The 12,286-nt window shown below is 30.4% G+C and overlaps 1 protein-coding gene across 2 annotated transcripts; it reads left to right on the forward strand.

Moving 5' to 3' along the window:
* The first annotated feature begins 6 nt into the window (after window positions 1-6).
* On the forward strand, window positions 7-4,618 carry LOC18612233 (persulfide dioxygenase ETHE1 homolog, mitochondrial-like). Of its 2 annotated transcripts, XM_018127848.2 has the most exons (9): window positions 7-564; window positions 678-806; window positions 910-1,017; window positions 2,434-2,562; window positions 2,729-2,770; window positions 2,863-2,922; window positions 3,003-3,056; window positions 4,095-4,119; window positions 4,208-4,618. In XM_018127848.2, the coding sequence occupies exons 1-9, from the start codon at window positions 277-279 to the stop codon at window positions 4,312-4,314; spliced, it is 942 nt and encodes a 313-aa protein (XP_017983337.1). In that variant the 5' UTR covers window positions 7-276; the 3' UTR covers window positions 4,315-4,618. The 2 variants fall into 2 exon arrangements, with proteins under 2 accessions (XP_017983337.1, XP_007048978.1); XM_007048916.3 differs by lacking the exon at window positions 910-1,017.
* Window positions 4,619-12,286: the final 7,668 nt, after the last annotated feature.

The raw sequence follows: 12,286 nt of genomic DNA on the forward strand, positions 1-12,286 counted from the left end.
ACCGTCTTTAGGTTTCGTTTTCTTGATGAAATCGGTCATAATATTATGATAAAAGGAAATATCCTAGATTACTGTAATCCACTGTTACGATTGTCATCAACCACTAGTGCACTAGCTTATTAATTTCATACGGATCATAATTCGATGACCTACTAATAAAGGGGGAGTACCCAATGATCGTAGGACTAGGTGTGTATATGCCTCATTGACAGCATTTATAAAATAGACGTTTGCCGTTGTGACAGAGGTCAGAGGAACAGAGAGAGCTCCAGAAACATGCTACGAATCAATACGCTTATATTATGGCTCGTCAAGTCATCGCCTTTAAATGGGTGGAATTTGTCTCCGCAAACCCTCACTAAAACCACACTCTCCTTCCCAAAACCTGGAATCAAATTCCAAACCCATGTATTCAGCAGTGCATCCAAGACTTGCTCTTACACCACGTTGTGCGATTCATCGATGACAAGGAGGGGGCTTTTGTTTCGTCAGCTATTCGAGAAGGAGTCCTCTACCTACACTTACTTGCTCGCCGATGTATCTCACCCTCGCAAGCCTGCTGTCGTTAGTTACTTCTTCTCTCTCATTTTTTTTTTAAAAACTCAAAACAAAAACACTACTGTAAGTTAGTATTATGTCATGAATACCCAAAATAAAACATCCCAAAATTTTGGCAGTTGATCGACCCTGTTGACAAGACAGTGGAGAGGGACCTACACCTTGTTAAAGAGCTGGGATTGAAACTAATTTATGCCATGAACACGCATGTTCATGCTGACCATGTAACAGGAACGGGACTCCTTAAGGTTTGGAACATTTTTTCAACATAACTTGCTGATTTTATGCTATATTATTTAGATGTGAATTTTCTGATTTCTTGTTTACGTGCGTGAATCAATGTTGTATTAGACTAAGGTACCTGGTATGAAATCTATCATTTCAAAAGCAAGCAATTCAAAAGCTGATATTTTGGTTGAAGCTGGTGATAAAATCTACTTTGGTGATCTGTTTCTGGAGGTATGCTGCTATTAGATATTAATTAAATGTATTGTTATAATCACTGGCAGATTGGAACAGGAATATTATTAGTGAATTTCTCATTATAAACTATTTAATATAAATGCTTTTGCTATTCTTAATAAATATATAGATATATCTTATTTCTTTAGGTAAGAAGGATAAAAAGGGATAACAATGGAAAAAGATAATTCTTTTGATTTGGGGAAAATGGTTCGAACCTAACTTTTTAATGGCGGATACACACATTTATTATTGAGTCAAATACTTAGGTGTTCTTTAAAATAAATTCTACTTTATAGACAAGGTACTTGTGAACTGCAATATTAAATTGACCTTTTCTTTGGGAAGTTCCTTCCCTGACTCTTCAACCTTTTCTTTTTATGTTGAAACTACAATTGAGGTATATATGCTGTGAGCTATTGGTAATTTTTTTTGTTAAAGTTAAATAGTACTAGTAATTTAGGTTTATGAAATGAATAGGATTGGGAAGAATGACAATGGTAGTGACTTTGTACAACACAAAAAGATAATATACAGCAATTGAGATTCTAACTATTCCAGATTTTTTTAACTAAGTAGAAAAAAATTCCATTTTGGCCCCTCCAAAAATTTATAACATGCCCACCCCTTCACAAATCTCACCTTTTGTACTTTGAGTTCTAAATCTAATTACTAATTCGATTTTCGTTCACTTTCTTCTTATATATGTATTACTTTTATATCACAGTACTGCAATTACTCTAAAATTTTATAAAATAAAAGTCAACAACTAGTTAAACTTGATTTTTAAGACCTTAAATTATGAATTTACCTTGTCAATTAATAAATTAATAATTGACTATATATTTCTAAGAAAACACATTAATTCAGGAAATTTTAGTTGCTTTATATCTTGAATACCAAATCAATTCTAGATGCAACTTTCCTTTTCTTTTTTCTTCTTTTATCTCTCATGACCCTGTTAGTGTTTTAAAAATTTTGCAATTATGTTATATTTTTAAACAAAATTATTAGTTAGACTTTAATTCTTTATATGCTATATGAATTATAATGTTTAAAAAAAATTAGATGTTTTTTTTACTTATCAAAAGAAATTTACACTTTTTTTATGCAATTTCCTTACTTTTTTTAATTTGAATTTGACATTTACTTTTGTATATTTATATGAAGAAGGTTTATTTTTTACTCATCTTTTAATTATGTCAAATATATATTATTTTTATTTCGTTCGTCCAAAGTTGAAATCCTAGCTTCACCCATGACATACAGGCAGCACAAAGGCCACACACTACTTGCTGCAGTGGGTTTCATTTCCTAATCTTCTAGTAGGACAGGAAATGAGCAATGGGTATAACAAGTTCATCATGTATTGACTTCAAACTGTTCATATATATTTGCCACTTTTTTTGGCAGGTCCGGGCTACTCCTGGCCATACATTGGGTTGTGTTACTTATGTTACAGGCTCTGATCAACCCCAACCAAGGATGGCATTCACTGGGGATGCCTTATTGATACGTGGATGTGGGAGAACTGATTTCCAGGTCTAGCATCCTAGCATTTTCCAATTTTATTGTCATTATTGTTGTTGTTTCTTTGTCAAGTTTTGTTTCATAATAAAAGAACCATGAAAAGCTTTTGTTTCATAATACAAGATTAGCTCACCATTTTACCAAGGATTTTTTCTTGATCTCATTAATGTACTTGCAGGGTGGAAGTTCGCGTCAACTATATGAGTCAGTGCATTCACAGGCAAGGATGTCAAATTAAAGAACTGAGAATTATGCTTTTGATGCATAATAAACAGCTTGGATGCTGATGCTTATTCTTTTTCCTTTCTCCAGATTTTTACATTGCCAGAGGATACATTAGTCTATCCTGCTCATGATTACAAGGGATTCACTGTATGAACCATTGTTAGTTCTTTTTTTTAGTCTATGTTCTTTATTGAAACAGCACTTATGTCAGATTTTGTTTTATCCAGGTTAGTACTGTGGGAGAGGAGAAGCTCTATAATCCAAGACTCACAAGGGATGAGGTGATTCTTTTGGCCACACATGCCATAATCCTTTCTGCTTTTAGTTATAAAGTTAAATTATCTCCTGAGATTTTGATTTTACCAGTAAATGTATGTGATTGACATGTCATTAGACAAGTGTGTGTCAACTGTCAAAATGAAGCAAATGAGCATGTATCCATTGAACTCTACCAAATAGAAACAAATATCCCCAATTTCTTGGGACAAATTCCATAAAGACATATTTGAAAAGGAAAAATAAAAGGACATGAAGTAGTTTTTTCTTTTGGGAAAAAGAGGGAGGGGGGGAAAAGCACGAAGAACAACATATATGCTGCTTGTTGCGATAGCAATGGCCATGCAACTCTAATAATTTCAGCACTTTGCTTTGAACCTCTTGAGCAACTAGAAGGCTTTGCCTTTTTGTTAAATCATTCCAGTTCATCAGAGTACCTCGTAAATTTAATTACCTTATTGCAACAACCTTCCTTACTATGTTTTACCCTTTTACAGCTCAACATTAGTTTTTTTTCCCTTTCCCTGAACTGTCCAACATTTCTCAATGCCATTGTAAAAATATCCTTCTGATAAAAATCAATGAAGTAACTCCTTTTTTCTTTGATGAAATTGAGGCATGTTATCAGTATGATATAAAAAATGGACATTCTTTATAGGTACTTCTATGTAAGAAATTATATGTATGATATATGATTTGTTTAAAGAAGAATTATAATCTTTGGGTGTATGTGCGTGCATTCTTAAGTTTTGAGGATGATCTTGTCTGGTACTTAAATCTCCAATGGCACTGGACAGTCAAACTGTCTCTACAGGACAAAGCTGCTTGTTAGTCGTAGTTTAATGCAGCTCATTTACGGTATTGGAATGGCTGATTCTTGTGTTGGCAGCATGTTTGGGATCTGAATTTTCTTTGTCCTTTTTCTTTTTTAATTATCGATTATATCGTTTATGCATATCTTTTCCATTTACACTTTACACATAATTTTGTCATTATTTCATACCCTTTATCTCTAACTGTTTCAATTTCTAACTATTCTGTAGGAAACATTTGAGAAAATCATGGAAAGTAAGCAAACCTTTGTTTTACTTTTTTGTAGGCCGCTTTTTTCTTTGTACACCTATCGTTGCGTCATGTAACTGTATATGTTTTACAGATTTGAATCTTCCATATCCAAAAATGATTGATGTAGCTGTTCCTGCAAACATGGTTTGTGGTTTACAAGATACTGCAGAGCCAGTTCAGGCTGCATCATCGAACTAGATATAATCAGGTATGGTTGTACAGCACCACCAGATGAAAGGATGGCTATTTGCAATGAATTTTGAGCATCATGATCTATGAATAAAATGTATGGATAATTTAAATGTTCTACTTGTATTAGATCATGTACCAAAGAAACATTTTTAACATGAAATGTACTTTTATAGAGGCAAAATTAGAATTGAGGAAGCTATTTTCTACTTCTATAAAGAGCTCTGCTTCTGTTGAATTAAAACACCCCTATTAAATTATATCAAGGTGCCTCTGCCAAAGGTGTAGAGGCAAGTTGGTTGATTTGTGCTTACCTTAGTGCCTGAGCGCACTCCTTGAAAACACTGCTTTTGATAGACCCAGAGATTAGTTCTGTTAAAATCAATTTATCTAATTGCTTATTTCTTTATGCTATACATTTTGAAACACAAAATATGTGGCATTTGTATGAGCACAAGATGTCTCACTGCTGCTGCAAATTTTATTTATAAGGATTTCTGTACACATGCTCTGTCATCTGAAATCTGAATGAGCTTGAAGTGTATCTTAATTGCTTGATTTTTGCTTAGGTTAACTTTTTATAGCTTTAAGTGTGCTTTATCTGCGTCACTGAGTCTGGGTATTTTAGTATTTAGCCACAGTGATAGTGGTAGACTGCCAGCGGCATGCTGCTTTACTGTAACCAATGACTTATTGATATAGATGATTTTTTAGTATTTAGGTTTCAGTTGGAATCTTCTAATAGCCATATTTCTTATATGGAGATGAGGAATAGGACCTAGTCATTATTAATCGCCTAACAGAACATTAGATCCCTTAGGAGAACTGCCTCTTTACTAGTATGACTGTCCACAAAATAATTATATTGACTTAAAAGCCCTTCTTTGCCGCAGTCTGTTAAGGAGACAAGGTAGGTTTGTACTTGGGTGATGGAATGAAGAATAGAGGGCTGAGAATGGAGGTATAGGCAATCTTAGTCTATGAACCAAATGGTGCACATGAGGAAAATTAAAGAGGGTGTGTCGGAGACTTGGGGTGTGAGCAAGCCTAGCAAAGTTATTCTAATGGAAAGGTTGAGCTTGGTTTGACTACAAATGAAGATCAAAGCTCAGCCCGAACTCTATCAAGCTTTCTTTTTCACTTAAATTTGGCTCGTTGAGTTTGTGATTTGAACTCAACTCGATTTGATTTAATTATCATCAACTTGAGCAACAAGTTCAAACATGACCAAGCTCGAGCAATGAGTTGGAGTTTGAAATGCAAATTAAAACTGTAAATTATAAATTTACATAGGTAGAATAAATTGGTAAATATGTGAATAATGTGATATTTTATTTGTATATATGTAATTAATAAAATTTAAAAGCTCAATTAAGCTCACACATCAAGGCCAGTCAAGCTAAGGTAGCATTTGGTATGAGAGAAGTACGAGCACATTCCCTACAATGTGTTCAATTAAATTACATTACAATATTTGTCTTACAACAAATCATTGTAATGTAATATTGCAATGCAATTATATATGTAATATGATTGTAGTCCAAAATTAATGTAATTATATTACATTACATTCTGCAATATTTTTAAAGATATTTTTACTCTTCAATTTTATTATTTTGTTAAATGCATTTTGTAATGTTATAATTAAAATAAAATATATAATATAAGAAATTATATTAAAGAAATGAAAATAAAATATATAAGATTACAATAAAAAATAAAAATAAATTATATGACATTAAAAATATATTTAAGAGATGATATTATATAAAAATTAATAATAAAAAAATATAAGTATATTAAATTTATATTTTAATAAATAAAGATAATTTTACAAATTAACATTATATTTTCAGCAAAGTACATGTAAATAAAATATTGCAATGTTATCTTCGTCATATTTTAATCATTACTTTACTTGTATATCAAATATTGTAATATTATTTTTCCTCCAATCACATTGCTTGCAATCACATTACATGCAATCATATTGCATTGTAAAATATCAAATATCACCCAAGTATTAAGATATTCGAACCCTTCTTTACTTGCTACTCAACCTTGAGATTGGCTTGACAGTTAGTGAGCGAAATTCAAGTCGTTGGTAAGTCATGTCTGAATGGTTCAGGATTAGATGGACTTGCTTATACGTTTACAGAACTTACTGGTTGCAGCGGGAGCTCCCAGTTAGTAAGGAAGGTAGTAGAGAGAAGTTTATTGAAGGAAGAAAGGAGGCAAAACAGAAAGCTGGAATCAAGATAAGAATCTATATACAAACATGATAGTGGAGGGTTGTCTTGTCTTTTTCATATCGTGCATGAAAGCCCGTTTCTCCTCATTAAGATTAACAGAATTAGAGGCGTCCATGGACCAGACTGGATTTTTGAGTAATAATTGTAATAAAAGTCTTTGCCCAAACTTGGCTCCACCCGAAGAAAACTAGTAGTAGAAGCCGATTCATGGCATGGAATTCAAAACCCAGGGCTGCTTGAAAGGCTGGAATTTATGTATTTAATTTCTCTAAATGATATAAAAATACATAAAATGTATGACAAATATATTTTCCTACCATTACTTCCTTTTCACGAAAGTTAAAACAAAGATGGAAGACCGAACTTCTTGACTGGAATTTTACGTATAGATATACCGTCCATTTCTGGTTGAGCTATTTCTGTCTTTCTCATGTGTTTACTTACTATTGCTACCATAGAAATTGTTAGATTGACTGCAAGTAATATTTTCAGTCTAAATTTGGTTTAAGCACGCTTTTGTTTGTCAAGAATGGCTGTGCAGGGATCGTATGTTCTTCTTCCTTGCATCAGAAAATTGTTTGTCTTCTTCAAGTTATGCTCATCTTAAAAAACATGTTGCTTGACTTTGAACGTATAGAATAGATAATCCAAGTCAGACTCTTTATTCTCCTATGAATTCTTCACTTTGATGGCATGTGTTGATCAGTCAATACGCCAGAATTGCCTTCACCCTTCTCTCTTCGGACCCAATTTTTCATGGTCATTTTCATATGAACACGCTGTATTGGACAGTCCTCGTCCTCCTCAATCGTCAGTTTTCTACTATGAACTGTGAAGACAGACGAAGAAAAACCCATATTTCTTTCGTGTCGTATTGAACTTTGAATAGAAACAGGGTTGAAAACGATGTAAAGAATAATTATGTTATCTTAGAATTCAGAAAGTCAATGCATCGATTCTATGTTGACATTATAAACAGACAAAAATAAGGGGAAAACCTAAAGGGTTGCCTTGTATGCTCATATCCAAACACAAGAGGACAACTTTTGTAACGGCAAAATTCCGCCTTTCAAAATCGTTTGCTTTTTCCTAGAAACAAACAAACAAGCACTCCTTGTTGCCTTCCAACTAGTTAAATCCTACTTCTTGAGGTTGAGGCAAACCTAACGTGATTGCGTGTTGGGAATGCCAAAGCAAACCCTCTTCCACACTTTTCAACTCCTTTTTAGAAAACAACTCTTTATTTTTTTTTATAATTAAATAAATTAATACATTTATCATAATAATATACTTATTTACCATTAAATCAAATGTTCAAGTGTGTAACTTTTTTTAATTGATTTAGAATTTAGAATGTGTGCATTCTATTACAATGACTATCCAACAAATTTTAAGATTCAGTATTCATTAATTAGGATTGAAGATTCTACGTTTTTTAATTTTAAGGTTCAATTTCAAAATTATAAATTAATAATTTTAATACTTTTTTTAATAGAAATTTTAATATTTTATTAATGTAAGAATTTATGAAATATTAATATTTCATTTCTTAAATAAGTTATAGCTAATCAAATTAATCAATAAATATGATATATATTATATATATATATTATATATATATGTTTGATAAACTAACTCTCAACCTTTTTAAATTAGATGAAAAATCTTTGATAGAAAAATGAAAGTAATTTATCAAAATAATAATGAATTTGTTACCAAAACAAAAAGTATATTCGTAACCAAAAAAAATGGAGAAAAATATGTGATACCCTTTGAGTCGATTACAAAAAGATTTTTCAAAGAAATAAACTTGTAATGTGAATATTATTTTTATTTTTTAGAAGGAGCCAGTACTTTATTTTTTTCACACATAACAAGGATAAAAATATCCAGAATTGATTTTACAAAACACTCCGTCTTGGTGTAAAATGTTGTTTACTCTTCTTTTAAACGTAAAATAGATTATCCCTAGGTACAAATACCTAATCACTTTTGATGATTTTAAGATCAGTGCCATGTAAGATCATTAAATTTCTACCAAAACACAATTATGACAATATATATGTGAGGGGATCATCCATATTGACCACCATTTGAACTCCTCCACGTTTTGTAATTCTATAGTTTTTTACGATTACCTATTTTATTTCTGACGTGATTCCAGAATATGATTATCTATCACATATTAAGTTAATTATCTACTATTAATCTAAGCTTTTGGCAATAAAATTCAACAATTTGAATGCATAATAGTTGCATTTAACAGGGCATTTAGATCAACTATAGTTGTGGATAATTTTGTTTCTTTGGAAGGGCAAAAAAGGAGCTATAAGAAATAAATGTTTACGGGCTTCATGATCCTACTGGACTGCTGCTTCATTTCTTTGGATGCTTAATTTAACAAAATAAGCATTTTATAATTTGATATTTTGATTTTAACAAAGACATATGAAATATCATAAATTAAAATTAATTTGATAAAAAAAAGGTGAAAGAGAAAACAATAGACAAGAATCATGGAGATGTACATGGACCCAAGCCAATCCCACCAATCCTTTTTTTTTCAAAAAGTCAAATCCAAATTCTACTCAACTTGTCCTTTTTAACTAATTATTTTATTATTTAAAATTAATAATTTATTTTTTATATAAAATTAATAAATCTATAATATTTTGCTAATTAAATAAGTTAGACGAGCCCTGCCTATATCCAAAGTCGACTGATGATGAAAACCGGACCCACGAAACTAAAAGGATAACCCGGTATGTGAACACCTCTAGGACAAAAACTAAGCACGATAGCCCACAAGGCGAGAACATTAATATAGCAGTCCCAAGTATGAAAGCATGTCATGTGCTTATTGGGGGAAACGGTAAGGGCCGTCACTCCAACAATCGCCTTCCAAAACTCGAGGCCATAAGAAGCGACGTAACCTCTCTTTTTCCAACGCAAAACCAGCCACCTGATGTTTAGGGGAACATGAAAGATGGCTTTCGGCTTGATCTCAAAGGCTTCTTTAGATAAAAATGCACTACATCCATTTATTTTTTTATAAAATATTTTTTATATTAAAAATAATATAATATTTAAATAAAATTTTAAATTATTTATAAAAATTTAAATAAATTTTTATTTTTTTATTATATTTAATTAAATCTTTATATTATCATTTTAGATCAAACAAATGTAAATAATTAATTAATTATTATTAATCAAATCATATGACGTTGAAATAATGTTAATGTGAAAGATAAAAAAAGTCATATGATTATATTATTATATCAAATTAGTATATCACGTTATCATTAATTATGATATGTTTGTATGTCAAGTCAACTACACGTGACATAAAACGATAAATAATATTTTAATTAAATTAATCATAATATTTATTTAATTTAAAATAAAAATATAATAATTTTTTTAACTTACAATAAAAATATAAAAATTTGATTACACGTAGTAAAAATATAAAAACTTATTTAAATTTTTTAAAATAATTTATAGATTTTTTTAGATATTATATCGTTTAAAATTGTGCAACAAAGGAATGGAAGAGGTATGATATATAAAAAAATACCTCACCAAAATCTGGTCTTGTTATTTTTGTCTCTTAAAATCATAATTATATTTTAATATTGTTATTTAGTCAAATAATCAATAAACATACAGTAACTTTATTTGTAGATTTTTATATTATCAAAGGTAGCACATATGCATCTATATAAATGAATAGATAGATGGATAAATAATCACGTTTAAATAATAATTGTATAAATATAACAAAAATAGAAGTAAAAAAAATAAAAGTCTTTCTTATTGTTGCTTACTTTCTTTCATTATTTATTATTTATTTTTTTGATTTTTCAAAAAATACTTTGACATCAAAGAGACGTGTAAAAATAAAACTGAAAATTAATTAAAATAGTTAAATAATTAGAACGCACATCATTGTATAATGTAAGTAATTAATATCAGTAGAATCATAATATTATCAGCTCAATAAATATTAAATTATTTTTCCAAATGTACTTTTTATTTTTTTTAGCAAAAAATGATAAAAAAAACAAGAAGCACCACCAAAGCCAACTATTTTCCTCTTTGTTGCCACGTGGAGTTTGGGCTATCATGTGTTTGAGAAGTCAAATCCCACAAGTAATAAATTTTCATTAAATTATCAGGTCACACGTGAAGTCAGGCAACTTGTGGCAACAAGTCGAAGATTGGTGACGTGGCTTCTTAGGTGATGGTGGTAGCGAGTGCCCCCTCACATTCCCCCGTGCTTATTTCAATCATATTATAGTCTTTGCCTGCGGTCACCAACCCAAACCAACCAATGCCCAAAGCCATTTTGGCAATTTAAAAAACCATTTTCATCAAAATTTATGGCAAATGGCATTTACGCCCCTAGATATTTGTGTTCATATTTCTATCTTCATAAGGTTTTGGCTTTGGGTCTTTCAACATTCCACAAAGAAATTAATGAGAGACATTCATCCACCATTTTTTTTTGTTAAATTGGTGAGAATTGAGAAATTAGAGTCCATGAACAAATTGCCCTTTTTGATCTCTTTGGATTTAACCGCTAAACTTAAGTTTATGCAATTAAGTCCTTCTTCGTCCCGCTCACGACATTAATTGTCGAAATTGATATGAAATAATTCTTCTATCATTAGATTATTATTATTATTATTATTATTATTATTATTATAAATAAATTGGATCCATTTTAGTCTCACAGTTTTAAATTTTTAGGTTTTATGGATGTTGATATTGCTTAATAATGTATTTATTTTTTTTTTTGCCTTTATCAATATCATCAATTTCAAACCCAACCAAACAAGCTTTGATCTTAAAGGGAACAAATCATGGTCCAATGGAACATCCATCCAGACGAATGTTGTCCGAACTTAGTCAAAATTGACTTTTGCTTACCCAAAAGGTCATGTTTTTAACATTCTTTTAATTTATACACACTACCATTTTCTTTTAATATTTCAATCAAACGAGCATTTACTATGATAGTCAAGTGAATTTAAATTGGATCGGATCGATGATCCTTTCATTAAAAGAGAGAAAGTAAAAAAGTTTTTTCTTAATTACGAAATTTTTAATTTTTTAATATTTATTCTTATTTTTTACTGTCTCAACAATTAAATTGATAACAAGACATCGAAATTTGAATAACTTTATTAAAGTAAATGTGCGTATGTTATCGCCATCAATTATTTATTTTTTATATTCTACTTGCTATATTAAATTATTCCCTATCTCACAATTAGTTATTGCATTTCCTAAAGACCCAAGTTGAATAATTTTTCAATACTCAGAGATTATTCAAAGTTTTTGATAATGTGAATGTTAGGATTGCACTCCAAGTGCAATACATTGTTTAGGTAATAGATTTTTACTCTTTTAAAAACTCCATTTCCAAAAGTCACGTCACAAAGTCAATCAATCTAAATATTCTAGGAAAATACAAAGACTTTCTCCAAGTTTCATAAACAAATGCGCTCACCTATCGAATAAGTAATTTTATTAATTATTAAAGTTAATTTTAAATAAACAAACATGGTACAAGTTGAATGATGTGGCAAAATACGATATAAATAGTTGACGTATAAATGATGTTACAAGAACGTATATTGACGGACGTGTCATTGTGTCAAATAAATTGCAATAACAAAAAAAGTTAATACATGAACAACTAATCAAGTGACTCCAATCCC

Source organism: Theobroma cacao, chromosome 1 (assembly GCF_053813885.1).
Source record: "Theobroma cacao isolate CCN51 chromosome 1, ASM5381388v1, whole genome shotgun sequence".
NCBI lineage: Eukaryota > Viridiplantae > Streptophyta > Magnoliopsida > Malvales > Malvaceae > Theobroma > Theobroma cacao.

What these genes read in the sequence shown, in the direction of transcription:
- LOC18612233 (XM_018127848.2), top strand. Translation starts at nt 277, where the DNA reads ATGCTACGAATCAATACGCTTATATTATGGCTCGTCAAGTCATCGCCT. An exon ending in GTGGGAGAACTGATTTCCAG is followed by an intron (nt 2,563 to 2,728) that starts GTCTAGCATCCT and finishes ATGTACTTGCAG; the next exon opens with GGTGGAAGTTCGCGTCAACT. An exon ending in ATTTGAGAAAATCATGGAAA is followed by an intron (nt 4,120 to 4,207) that starts GTAAGCAAACCT and finishes TATGTTTTACAG; the next exon opens with ATTTGAATCTTCCATATCCA.